General features: G+C 37.9%; 3 protein-coding genes and 1 pseudogene across 4 annotated transcripts; all 4 read right to left on the bottom strand.

Annotated features, from left to right (window-relative positions):
- The window catches only part of LOC148736422 (uncharacterized), a 3,988-nt pseudogene extending 2,549 nt beyond the window's left edge, over positions 1 to 1,439 (bottom strand).
- A 1,030-nt stretch (positions 1,440 to 2,469) lies between these two features.
- Positions 2,470 to 3,957, bottom strand: LOC148736424 (uncharacterized). The gene is made up of 2 exons (XM_088755113.1): positions 3,301 to 3,957; positions 2,470 to 2,869 (listed from the first exon to the last, which is right to left on the bottom strand). Exons 1-2 carry the CDS (start codon positions 3,791 to 3,793, stop codon positions 2,604 to 2,606), a joined length of 759 nt encoding a protein of 252 aa, XP_088611239.1. The 5' UTR covers positions 3,794 to 3,957; the 3' UTR covers positions 2,470 to 2,603.
- A 1,754-nt stretch (positions 3,958 to 5,711) lies between these two features.
- On the bottom strand, positions 5,712 to 9,509 carry LOC148736425 (histamine H2 receptor-like). Its single transcript, XM_088751908.1, has one exon. The coding sequence runs from the start codon at positions 8,242 to 8,244 to the stop codon at positions 7,339 to 7,341; it is 906 nt and encodes a 301-aa protein (XP_088608034.1). The 5' UTR covers positions 8,245 to 9,509; the 3' UTR covers positions 5,712 to 7,338.
- Positions 9,510 to 9,657: 148 nt separating this feature from the next.
- LOC148736426 (uncharacterized) lies at positions 9,658 to 12,244 on the bottom strand. 2 transcript variants are annotated; one of them, XM_088751910.1, is made up of 3 exons: positions 12,028 to 12,244; positions 11,893 to 11,944; positions 9,658 to 10,987 (listed from the first exon to the last, which is right to left on the bottom strand). In XM_088751910.1, exon 3 carries the CDS (start codon positions 10,926 to 10,928, stop codon positions 10,041 to 10,043), a length of 888 nt encoding a protein of 295 aa, XP_088608036.1. In that variant the 5' UTR covers positions 10,929 to 10,987; positions 11,893 to 11,944; positions 12,028 to 12,244; the 3' UTR covers positions 9,658 to 10,040. The 2 variants fall into 2 exon arrangements, with proteins under 2 accessions (XP_088608036.1, XP_088608035.1); XM_088751909.1 differs by having other exon boundaries at positions 11,893 to 12,244.
- Positions 12,245 to 13,961: the final 1,717 nt, after the last annotated feature.

Consider the following 13,961-nt stretch of genomic DNA (forward strand, 5'->3'; position numbering starts at 1 on the left):
AGATCAAACCATCATTGTTATCTGATATGGCAGCTTGGCCAGCATCACATTGAGCAGCAGTTTGGTTGGCATTTGATGTAACACCTGGGATATTATCTGCTCCGGTAACTGATCCAAGACTTTGAGTAACATCCACAGGGACAAAACCTAAAACCAGCAACATTTATTAAAACCTAGCAATCCTTTGCAGGGAATCTGGGTGGGAAAGATGGCAAGCAAAAAGCAACCTAACTTAGGAAACTTCAGTGACAGTAAAATAAAGTATCGAATAAACTCCACCCCTTATTTTTCTTTGAAATACAGAAATGAATACAGAGCTCGACATTACAGTTACTTCTGATAAAAGGACTCGCGAATATGTCTTAAATTATGCGTGCAATCCTATCACAAAAGCTAATACACCAAAGAGGTGACAAATTTACCAACTAAAATAAAATCATGATATGGACTAGATCAACACTAATGCACACATACCCGAAGAACTGGACTGGACACCACTCGAAGTTGTACTAGTAAAAGATCCACTGGACCCAGCGACAAATTCGGGCAATATATCCCTGTCATCATTACCAAGGTCTAAGTCATTCAACCATTCATCACTTAAGCTCTCTAATTCTAACGTGAAAGTCCGCTCGGGTTCAGTGTCTGAAGCATCTTCAAATGGGCATAAGAACAATGTAATGCGTGCGTAAGTCTTCCCTAGGTCTTCCTTGTACTTTTCCAATGTAAATGGCTCGTTTGTTCCCGGAAGAGTACTCACTTCGCTCCCATCCGGAAAGCACAGTTTATAAGTCTTGTCATTTCTGAACGTACGGTCGTAATAACTTCGTTTCTTCAAAGCTTCGTCCAGTATTGCCTGTGCTGAGACATGTTTCTTCACTTTAAGGGGAAGGGACTTGCCTCTCACAGGCTTGAAGGCGCCGCATGATAGAGAACCAATCCCGATGGTTATAGTTACATTTTCGTCCACCTTTGCTTTCTTGGACTTGTTGAAGGTGGTTTGCCTCTCTTTCGACTTTTGGGATACGAATTTCTTGAAAGAGGACACTTGACTAGCTGAAGACGAAGATAAACTTGTGCCGCACTTTGGGCAAAACTTGTCATGTGCTCTTCTCCAACCACCGCAACTGTGACAAAACATGGCGGGCAACTGCATGGAACAGAATGGAATATGGAGAACAAGAGCGAAGGGCCCATGTGACCAGAGCCAGTCCCAGGTTCTGGTCGCTTTTAGCGTCAGGGGTAGTTACCAGTACTTTGAACTTTTGTTGTGTTTCACTTAATTTTGTTGTGTTTTAGTTTGCGTTTGTGTATCAGAAAATTTTATTGTATTTCCAAAAAGATCGTTGTGTATCAGGAATTTTCGTTGTGTTCTGAAGAAGATTTTAGTGTTCTTGAAAATATTGCTGTGTTCTCGAAAAGATAGTTTTGTTCTCGAAAAGATTGTTGTGTTCTCGAAAAGATTGTTGTGTTCTCGAAAAGATTGTTGTGTTTCAGAAAAGATTGTGAGTTGTGTTTTGCCCCTATGGGCCACCGTAATTATACGTGCATCATTATACGTGCATCATACGTATCTAATACCGCAGTTCAAAATATATGAACTTCATATATTTCATTGTATCTGATTTATCACTTTCACGGGTTTATTACTAATCAACTTAACGGCCTGCTCCCAGTTGGCTTTTTAGCTCAATTGGTAGAGCGCTGCACTAGTATCGCAGAGGTCAGTGGTCCGAATCCCGTACAGGTCTGATTTTCGCTATTGCTTAAATAGCGCTATCTACTGCGAGGATCGTGCATCATACGTATGTTTGTGTTGTGTTTTGCACTTATGGGCCACGGTACTGCATGACCAGTGCATTTGAACGGATTTATTTACGGATATGATATGTACCAGTAACAGTGAAAAGTCACATGCCTCATTCCTCATGCAGCCGAGGAGATACACTACAAATGTGCCCAGACTCGATACTTAAAATATCCGTCCAACATTAAAAGCAGGCTTAGGAAACCCAAGCTTGATATTTGAATAGTACTGAAAAAGGCGTTTTAAAATATGAGCCAAATCATTTGAGTAATGAATCACGCCTCCCGGTTAGCTCAATGGATAGAGCGCTGGACTGTAGTGCCGGGAGGTCGAGGGTTCGAGCCCCGGCCGGACCAACACTCAAGGTCTTAAAATAAATGAGAAGAATTTGCTACCTTTCTATAAAATCAAGAAATGATTAGATATTCTAGTCTTCTCAGATAGGGACGAATAAATGGAAGTCCCGTCTCCTGCAGGGTTGGGGCAGGAGACGTTAATTTCCCACACACGAGATTACTGTGTGATGGATGTCCTCCCCTGGGGTGGGATGGGTGGGTTAGGACAGCAGGTCCACATCAGCTATTACAGCTGCCAACTAATCAACCTGCTTAAATAAATAAATGAACTTCACAACTACAGCGAATGAACTAACGATAATGCCGTCAAATTAAACAAGAAATATAATTTCAAGGAATGAACGTTTTAAAATCGCTCATAAGCTGGTCTAATTTTTTTCTAACGGCTCGCACAAAATGACAATACCGAACTGGAAACCGACGCCGGTATTTACTAGGTTCTACTTATGCAGAACCTGCGCCAGTTTCAGGAGAAATTCTTGATCCTCCTTCCTTCGCTTCTCCGCTCTTTCTTCCTCTCGCGTCTCTCTTGCCGCTTCAGCTTCGATGAAGCTCTTGTCAGCCGCTTGCTGATACTCCATAAAGGACTCAAACGTTTTGTCAAATTTTGTAAAGACATCAGACGCGGTTTTCCTCTTTTTATTTGCCTTTAAGACGGCCGACTGACGGGATACCGGCTTCTTTGTTTCATCGGCTTCCGTTACACCTGAAGGAACAAGTTACATGGCGACCGCCAAAACTTCAAACGGTTGCTTAAACATGAAAGCCAAGAGAGACATAAAATATGATAAATTGACTTTTGGTTTAGTTATCTCAATATTACACTGTAATATACGGATACACCTGTCTCTTATCTCCTTGTACGCATTCAAAAACTCTCCAAACGTATTGATTGAATTGATTATTACTTTTTTTGAGAAGTCAGATTTTAGAGTTTATATTGTAGATTAATAATTGTTGTTAACTAGACTGTTGTCCCCAATATTAGCTTGTGCCTGTGCTGCTAAATATTTTTGACACTGAAATAAAGTTCTTGTTTTTGGGTTGTGACGTTACTTTTACAGACGACGATAGATGTTGCTTTTGAACACCATTGTATTGTCTGGCCCTCCAATCGGAGGGCCAGACAATACTTACCTGTCACCGCTGTCACACAGTTGAAAGGTTTCCCAAGGTTTTCGGACCTTTCGTTGCTGCTGCCAGGGATGTTTACGTTCGGCTCAACGTTTTCTGCTTTTGTTTTTTCTCCATCACCGTCGCCATCAATGGAAATTGTTGCAGACTTTATAATCACCTTTGGTTTTGTACATGGCTTATCCGTCATTAGCTCGTCCACTTCGTCAAAGAAAGCCGGCTTCTTCTTTGGTGTGGCATTTCCCGTCTTGGTGCATTCGTCTTTGTAACTTCTGTACGCGCTTATCAGAGTGTGAATTCGTGTCTTGCAACTGCTGTTGTCTCTGTCTTCGTAGCCTGCAGCTCGAAGATATGCCGCAATTTCCAGCCATATAGTCTTTTTTCGTGTATATGATTTTAGCTTAAGCTGGATATTCTCGTCTCCCCACTTTTCAAGCAACAGGAGGGTTTCTTTATGCTCCCAAACTCCTCCGCGCGTTTTGGTTTCTGTCGCCATTTTGAATAGGTTTTATCAAACACGATTGTTAAACTACCTGACGAGGTAATTTTGTTAAACACGGTTTAAGACGCGTTTTCTTAAACGCGCCCGCAGTGTGAACGGCTAGTCCTCTGAAATATGTTTATCAAAACAAGTTTAAAACATGTTTAAGCTTTGGTGTGAACGGAGTATAAGATTCTTCTATCTCAGTATTTATTATAGGTTAATTTTTAAGTCTTAGTTAAATGTGCACGGCTCTTTTGAAGACCACTTATTAGTGATAAGGATTCCGTGGCTAAATAAAGACTGATTTATTGATTTATTGATTGACTGTTGTTAAAGTTCTTTTACGTGTTAGGGGCCGACCATTAGGCTTTTGTACATTATGCTAGCATTTTTTCGAGCATTTTACTGAGGCAAAAGCATTGAGCATTATTTGAGCATTTTAGTGGCATTTTCCCGAAAAATTAATTTTTTGCGAGAAAATAAAATAGAAATTAACTTTTTTGAGTCCCGCTTTTAATTCAAGAAAAAACCTAATACAGCTGAGTGGAGACTGAGGACAAGTCAGCGGTTTTGCCTTTCAAGACTCAAAAGGTGGCCATGTTTGTTTTCTTCGTGACCCGTGTAAGTTACACGGGTTAAGAAGAAAACATAAACCTGTATACGTTGTTGTTACTTGCAACACTTGTACGTAAGTGTAAACTTTCAAATTAATTAAAAAAAACCTTTGTATAATGAGCATTATCCGAGCATTAAAGTTACTTTATTGGGGGAGACCGAGCATTTTAGTGGGAAAAATGGAGCATTAAGGTGGAGCATTTTAGTGGGGAAACAAAAGTATAATGTACAAAAGCCTACCGACCATTTAACTCTTTAGGGTGGGAGTGAGTGATTTTGAAAAAAATTTCCTGCAAGCGCTTGATAGAAGAAAAAAAACTGCATGCAGCCCAAATGTAACAAAAGAAAAAGGGCATTTAGAGCGGAAAAAATATCCTGCACAGCAGATTGCTAGAAAAAAAAATTTCTTAATGACCAGAAATCACCCACTCCTCCCCCTCAAAAGTTAAATGGTCGGCCCCTTAAGCACAGTGACATTGTAATTTGGCGGAATCGCATGATTCGGGTTACAATTGAAACTGACAGTCCGAGTGCATCCCTTGATCACAAAGAAAAATTATTTTGCACTCTTAGTGCGCACTTTTTACTTGACGGCTTGAGAAAGATAACGAATAAAAGATTAATTTGAACGAAGAACCTACAAATTCTTCATCTTTCGGCTACGAATCATCATGTTATCTCATCTGTATTGTTTGATTGTAGTTTTCACACAAATGTTAATTATAACAAAATATACGTTTATCCAAATATTTGTCTTCATTTTCATCAAGGAGCTTTCGATGAACCCACCCTTATTGTTTTTTCCAACTCGAGCACGTGGAGATGAATACTTTCCATAGCTGAGCATTTTTAAAATTCGTTAAAAAGGGAGAATATTACCAAATCAGACTTTTCATAAATATTTTTCGATGTATTTCCCAGTTCTAAAGAAAACGATTAATTAGAATTCCTGTATGTAGTATATGCGTGACGAGGAAGGTGACAAGAATTGAGATGTGCTTTCTTTTTCATGCTAAGAATGAAAAAAATTTGTCAATCGTACGCAGTAATTAATTCCACGCCTTTCTTCAATCCCACTCTGATAGTTACAGTTGAAAAGTAAATAGAACCCAGCGCACTTTAATTCATTATTAAGTATAATTATGCATTTCGGTATGTTAGTCGAAGACCAGGGAACGAAAAAAAATTTACTTATTTATTTTATCTATCTATTTATTTAGTTGCTACTTACATACACACACACACAAACGCACACACGCACACATACACACACACACACGCACACACAAATAAATTAGAGTTGTTTTCAGCAATCTAAAATGATAACTTTAATAATGTTATTTCACAGCAATCTATACTTAAACTAGATAAAGTTACAATTTAGGGTCATCTACAAATAGGACGAAAAAAACCCCTAGCCTTAACCCTAACCCTTTCTGGATCACCAGATTTGAATATGGGACGAACTTTCATTACTTTAAAGGTGTCCGGAAAACACCCAGTCTCTAAAGAGAGATTAATAATCTTTGTTGAGGGCTCAACAATAATTTATTTATTTATTTATTTATTTATTTATTTAATGATTCGCCCGAGGGCAGGTGATAATGTAATAGGACTCTAGGTCCCCTATAAAATATTAACACCCACACCCAACCTCGAGTATGAAAGAGAAAGGTGGAAAACCAATCGCAACCCAAAGTACCCATTAAGTGTTTTTTTGTTTTTTTTTTTACATAAGAAAAGAGAAAAAGTAACAACAATTAGCAACTACAAATATTCATACGATTAACTCTACGACATTAAGGACAAAATAGCTTATATGAATGAATGTTGTCTCCATCAAATACCAATTTAAGCCTTTCAAAGAAGAAATACTTTAACTTATTTTTAAAAGAAAAAATGGAAGCCTGTGACTTAATATTATCGGGAATGGCGTTCCATAAATTAGCTAGACGGTTGAAAAAGGAATCGCGAAACAAACAAGTTTTGAAAGGCGGCGTATTAAGATAAATGCCTGAGCTGCCACGGCGGGATATGCTATTGCAGTACTGAATGTAATTGTGAATGTTTAAGTTAATATCACCAGACATGCATTTAAAGAAAAAAACTAGGTCGAGGTACTCGAGCCAATAATTAAGCGGTAATAACTTTAGCCGCAGTAACCTATCCTTATAACTAAGGGTGTCTGATTTGAAAATAAACTTGGTAGCATGTCTTTGAGTCTTTTCAACTAACTTAAGGCCTCGGACTATGGATTGAGGGGCCCACACCTAAGGTGCGTAACAGAAATAACTACGCACTAAAGATGTAGATAACAAAATTAATGTCTTAGTGTTCAGTTAGGAAAAGCAGTTCCTTTTGATGAATCCCATCTTTCTGTTGGCTTTCGAGACAATTGCTGTTAAATGATGGTTCCAGGTTAGATCTTTTGTGATCGTGATACCAACATCTTTTTCTTTAGTTACCACTTCCTCGTTGCTTCCTTACAGTTAAGTAGCTCTCAAACCATTTAAGTAGAGGGCCGTCAACCCCAAAGTAGTGTAGCTTTGACAGAAGTTTTTGGTGGCAAACGGAGTCAAAAGCTTTTGAGAAATCAAGGTAAATGATGTCAGTTTCCAATCCTTTGTCGAGATTACTGCCTATTTCATGAAAGACTTGAAGCAGTTGAGTGGTACATGAAAGTCCTTTGATGAAACCATGTTGCATAGGAAAGAGAGTTTCAGATATGTGTGGGAGAAGACGTATCAGGACACATTTTTCTTGAATCTTGGACAGGACGGACAGAAGTGAAATAGGACGATAATTGGCTACGTCTTCCTTGTTATCTCTCTTATGTCAATAATGTCAATAGTGGGTTTAATAATTCTCCTTGGAATGTTGTCAACTCCAGGGGCTTTACCAATAGCGAAGTTATGAACTATTTGTTTAAGTTCTTCTCCAAATCAAACCGGGCTTTCCTGAGTAAGGTTCTCTGAAGGAAAAACTAAGGTTGGAAGTCGTAAAAGGGATCTAACTGACCACCCAGACCCAGCCAGCGGATGGATCAAACTATGGAAATCACGGTGACAGCAGAGTATCTGCCAAAGGGTATTCTTAAACTCTGGGATTCTGAACGGATAGATTGCTACGTTAATAAGAGAATTGCTAAATTGTAATACCCTGACGATTAATGTTGTCAATTGCAAATAAGGAAAACTTGTAGTCACGCCCAAATACGTCAATACACTAAGAATTTGAAATGGAAGCCAAGCGAAAATAGAAGCTCCTGTTATCAAAAATAACGTCTTAGTTAATCTCGCTTCTCTTAAGCCGACATGATTTTGTATACCCACTGCTGATCTTTGATTCTTCCAGATAACATAATATGCCCTACACATTACTAAAAGAGGCGCTGCAGGACAAAAAATCAGAAGGCCTATTAATAACTTTTTAAGAGTAAATAATAAAAAAGCAATTATTGCTGCTATGACCCACGGTGTGGCAATGGCACAGATGTAAGCACGAAGTCTCATAGTTCTGTGACGATGAGGCCAGACAACGGCAAACATCCTCTCCAGGGAAATGACGCCAAGGGTATAGATCGAAGCTAAGGCTGTGAAAACGTCAACAAGGAAGAATACTTTACGTACTGTTACCGAAGATGTTTCATATGCAGCTATCAAAAGGGGAATGGAAAGCAAACCAACCAGTAAATCAGCAACAGACAAGCTGATTAGAAGATAAGAAGCACGTTTGCGATGTCTCTGTTCATGAAATATCCAAACAGTTAGAGTATTTCCAGAAACGATCAATGTTGTTAATGTTCCAAAACACCAGCGCCAGAACACGTTCCACGCGTTGAAATTCATGCGAGCGGGTCACGGTTGAGTCCTTATATCTTGCAAGAATACCCTTTTGATGAACAAACCACAGATAAAATGAACAGAACAAATGAAAGAAAACCACCTGTTCTGACAGAACAACAATGCAATATTCAATCAGGTTTCGATAAAAACCGCATTACGAACCATCACAGCGACCAGCTCCCGGTTGATTTGTTATCTCAGTTGGTAGAGCACTGCACCAGTATTGCAAGTGGTCATGGGTTTAAATTACATACAGGCCTGAAATTTTTCAGGGCTTATTCTCACTATTGCTCAAGTACTGTTTATTAATGCGACGATCGCTTTGATTTTCAACCACATTGTTACTTTTTACCTAGATTACCTTTTTTTCTTAATTTTTTTATGTACTTAGTTTTTCAGGCCCTAGAAGAAGATTTCTCATAATTTCACTACTTGAGGATGATTTTTCTCACAAGATAAACAAACGGCTGCAATGGGGAGAAGGTCTGCTAATAGACGAAAATCTATAGAAAGATATCTTAAGGAGAAGAAACTGCCTCAAGAATAACTTTATAGCGAAGGCGCATATATTCGAGGTGGCAAACAGAGGAACTCGTTTATAACCTCTTTGTTGAACAGGCGAACTGATCCCAATCTATTCTAAAAGTGACATTCTTCTCGATATGTCACCAGGTCGCTTTTCGGAGTACAGAATTGTCATGTTAAATCTGTAAGATGGTATCGTTTTGATGAAATGCTTACTGACTCGAGCTTAGGCAATTGAAATCACATATTGAACAGAATTCTGCCAGCTGACAATAAAGTGCAAGTGAATATTTACCTGACACCAAGACTTTCAAAGGCGGAATATATCCAAGCCTCCTTCGTTTTAAGAATGGTACACTGAGTTCCGTCGTTGGAGCGTCTAAGCCTTTGTTTTCTTTGGCTGGTTTGTCTACTTTTTGATAAATGCACGATAAATTGAGCTTACAGAAATGAAGAGAGGCTTTTCGTGTTTCCTATACACAAAGCGAGTTCGTACTGCACAAGTTGAAGTTTCGAACGCAATTTGGTCGCAATTCACTAAAAGGGATGACTATATAACAAAGTCAATAAAGAGGGTAGGAATTGTCTGTAAAGTGATTATGCAAAAAAAAAATACTACATATGTTGATCTGTCATAAATTGTAAATGGTCTTTAAGGTCACCTTATACCATAATTGTTTGGTAAACTGATGCTCGCTGAACCCGAGCAATTAACTAAACTTTAAATGTTTATGAGCTGTCGGTTTCTTCCAAAAGGATAAAAGTAAACTCTACATGACGATGGCGGAATAATTCCCACTTTGGCTTCCTATAATGGAACTTTGAGAATTTGAGAACTTGCATTGAGAATTTGGCCATACATGAGAAGAAGGTTAACGTCGCCATCGGAAGTAAATGAAAAAGGCGTTTTATTATCACATTTCTCATGCATTTCTACCTCATAGCTTAACAGATATAATTCCTGTCAGTACGAAAACCTCAGCAGAATAGATTTTAATGCCCCTGATCTTCAACTTAAGCATCACAAAGAAAAATAAGAGTAATCAGCAAATCAACAGTGGTTTAGCGTGGTCTGTACTTGACAACGACACTTGTCATCACAGGTAGTCACACGATTTCAAGTAAAATTTGAATAACTAAACTCGAGCTTTTTTCAAGCAGTCTTCAGGAAATCAGTTTAACAGTGGTTTAGTGTGGTCTGTGCTCTTATCGACAACGATATTCGTCATCTCAGTCGTCAAAATGTAGTGGACTCACGAGGCACAACCTCTGAATTAGACTTCGCGAAGAGGAAAAACTTGAATCTGTCTTTGTCGTCGACGTCCTGATTTAAATAAGGCAATAACAGCTCTCCTAAAGCCGGGTATTCTAATCACGTATAAGATAGGATTAACAAGAGAGTTGGTGTGAAAAAAGAGAATGAAAGAGGATTCTAAGTGGAAATATGTAAATCCAGGTAACGACGTAACATAATTAGTGGAATAACTGAAAAAGATGTTTACAATATAAGGAAGCCACAAGGCTAGTGAGAGAATTGTAACGATAAACAAAGTCACTGTAAGTTTTCCCTCTCTACTGGCAGCATCACGGTGCAAGACCTGGGGTCCAAAATAAACCTTGAAAAAAATCAGAGCATACGAAAACAAAATTATAAGCAGGCAAAATGTGTTGAATGAGTTCCAGAAATAAAAGAAACCTGTCCATTTTCCAAAATTTATAAGAGCCACATTAACAAATGAGAAGGACCCGCCTAAAATCCAAACAAAAGTGATTATAATTTTGTAAATCCATAACTTCAAAACACGATGTTTGAACGGCCTAAGTGTTGCATGCAGCCTCTCTAAGGAAATGACAGTGATATTTGTCAAGGAACTAATAAGAAAGGTATAATAAACGGCTAATCGTATAAGTGACATATAGTACGGCCAAGAAGACCTCCAACTGTTACAAAACCATCCATAAAAATAAAACTCATTAATTGTGCAGAATCCTCCTACTAGCATATCTGCAACGGCCAAATTGATTAGCAAGTAAGCACTACGGTTGCGAAAATTACGATGCTTTCTAAAAACGATAATAGTGATAAAATTAAGAGTTACTGTGGCAATCGCCACTCCTAGTGTAACAGTTAGCCAGATTATGCAATCAGTTTTTGGGAGCATCTATAGAACTGATTCCCTTTCTTTTCCGCCTTTCGTGGTAAAATGAATAACTCGTCTATCTGTTGAGAAAAGTTGAATAATGTAATAAGAGCGTACAAAAGTCGTATTTTAGGGGAATTAAAATTCCTCTATTATGCGTTTGAAATTTTAGTTTACAGGCAAATCCTGACAGGTCTTGTAACTATTTTACTTCTTTCATAGCTCATATTCCTACTGATATATCATCATCATCATCAGTCTTCTTCGTGCACTGTTGCGCATAAGACCTTGATACTTCTCTTCCATCGGTCCCAGTCTCTTGCAATAATCCTCGCTTCTTCCCACGACTTCCAACATGCCTCACTTCTTTCCTTTTCAATCGATCGCCTCCAAGTTGTTTTGGGCGTGGCCACCTTTTTCTTACCGTCTGGCGACCATGTGAAGGCTATTACAACTAATATCTTTATATATATATGTATATATATTTTTAGTTTATGCAGCTTGTTCGGGTGATGACGAATAAAGGTGTAGTGAACATGACAACGAAAACGAAATTTAAAGAGTTAAGTTATGTGGTCACTTAGCTAAGCATGGTCATTTTTGCGAAAGAGACCCCATGGTAGTACGCTTTATTGCAAAATTTTATTTCGTTTTATTTTTATGCTTTTTTTCAGCTTTAGGCAAAAAACGAAAAGCTTTTATCGATAATTATCTGCTAGCAATAGAGGGGTAAGCTTTTAGACCGATAGATAGCTATTATTTATGAACATCATTATGTTCCTGATGAAAGTCATATTTCGTTGCAAAGATGAACACATGTCGAGGCCAAGGAGTAAAAAGGAATCGTGTGAATTGTCAGGATTTAATTAAGGGCGCCTATAAGTGTCACCGGCCAGACGAAATCTGACGTTTATTTATGCGTTCGTTCAAGAAATATACCTGCCAACTTTGTTTTGAAACTGAGTTAGCCTTTTATCATACTTACCCCTATGGAGTAGCCTGCAGGTTTCTTAACGGATAGAAGAGCAGAAGACGGTCTGTAGCAAGATGAAATAAAATCTCCAATAATTCGTGGCTTCAATTTCTGAATGATTATGTCACGAGAAGGGACTTTACATACCAAGTTTATGAATCAAGTTGATGTAAAAGACGTGCGTCCGGCAATAGTCGCCATCAAAGCAAACCGCCAATTCTTTATGCTGAAAGCATTATAAGGGTTTTGAAAGGTTCTTCAGGTTTTAAACTTCTCGTGCAGATGTTTTATCATTGGTAAAAACAGAAATCAATTATCTTCTTAAATGTGATTTACACCAAGCAGCTTGGGGTCTCTAAAACATTTTCTGCTTTTAGTGATAATGCATTTGTTCCAAATCAGAGAATACTATTGTTCTCAGCTATCGGTGATTAAAAACGCTGATATTTTGAAATTCTGCTTCCGTGGAAATTAACTTTTTAATAATTGATACAGAATCGAGAACAAAGAATCCGACAGTTTTAAATATGAAAAAAAAAAAAAAAAAGTCGTTAAGGACGTTTTTGTTCATTCGTTTCCGAACTACCTCAGTTAGACTCAAAAACATTGCCAAAACAAATTACAGTTATCTCTGATTTTTTGTTGGTTTGTTTTTTGTTTTTGCTTTTGTGTCTCATTCTCTAGAATCGAAATAAAGCATATCAAATTCGAATTCCGTATGGGAGACTGTTTGCAAATAAATATTAAAATTGATTCATCCCGAGAGCTTGGACCGGTAGTCACCCTTGCTGAACTCTATTTTTTCCTTGACATTTTTTTTTAATTTTTTCCTTAGAACCGCGTGGTTGAATCCTCAGGAAAAGAAAATTAATAAATGAATAAATATGTTGGTAGGTAAAGAACACGAGATAGTGAAAGCATAAAAAGGAAGTCTTTTAATTCGGGCTTTGAGAAATTTGAATTTCACTCAGGTTATCTATGGATAGTCTCCAACAAAAGAGTGTATTTGCGAGACGTCTGTGGACAGGTTATGATGGTAGAGTGTTACCGGAACTTCCAGAAACATTTGGATGGAACACTTACTGCCTCAGATCCCCTGCTCCTTTCAGTGTTGGTCTGCAAGATGGCATGGGCGCATTGCAATTAATAAAATTGGAAGGGCTTATGAACATTATAGACGTCGCTTACTGAACTGTCCCAACTAATTATGTCTGGGAGTGTGGATTGTTGCGGAAAGTGATATTTTAACAACAACATGATAGCTTAGTTTCTCAACTGAGTTCAAGACAGCTGATAATTTGGTTAAGGCAGTCAACAGAAATATCTAAACTGGTGGAAAGTATCAGCAACGAGATTACTAATTACGGCATGATGATCAATTTTAGTCAGGCTGTAGAATTTCTGTAGATAAGCAGTAAAATTTTATTGATGAATTAAAACAGAACTAATCAGGTTAAAATCAACGTATCCTTATTTTCGTTACATGTCATGGACAGGAAAAACTCGAACTTGTCCTCTACGGTGACGGCGTAGTTTAAGTAAAGCAATAAAAGCTCTTCTGAAACCTGGTATTTTAATAACATATAAAATAGGATTAACGAGAGAATTTGGGTGAAATAAAACCCTGAAAGGGTAAGCTAAGCGGGAATATACTACGCTTGGCTTCGAAATAATATAATCAGTGGAAGGAAAGAAAAAAGGACAACAACATAAGGTAGCCACAAAATTAAAGAAGGAAATGTTGCCATGAAAAATGTCGTGGTGAGTAGTCTTTCTCTACGAACAGCGTTTTGATTTAAGACCTGCAATCCGTAATTAACTTTTAGAAAAATTGAAGCATAAGAAACAAAGATTACCAGCAGGCAAATTGCATTGAATGAGTTCCAAATATAAAAGTAGATTAAAAGTCTTCCGTAATGCAAACTATGATATAGGAAAACGAGATTAGTCCCGCTAAAAGAAAGGATAATGATGATGATAATAGGAATGAAAATTATTGGATGAGGTTAAGCACGATATCACGAATTATTGATGCCTATGTCTGAGTTATCTGATTTTAATGCATGTAACCCAACAATTGT

The sequence above is a fragment of the Stylophora pistillata genome, chromosome 3, assembly GCF_964205215.1.
Source record: "Stylophora pistillata chromosome 3, jaStyPist1.2, whole genome shotgun sequence".
In the NCBI taxonomy this organism is placed as follows: Eukaryota; Metazoa; Cnidaria; class Anthozoa; order Scleractinia; family Pocilloporidae; genus Stylophora; species Stylophora pistillata.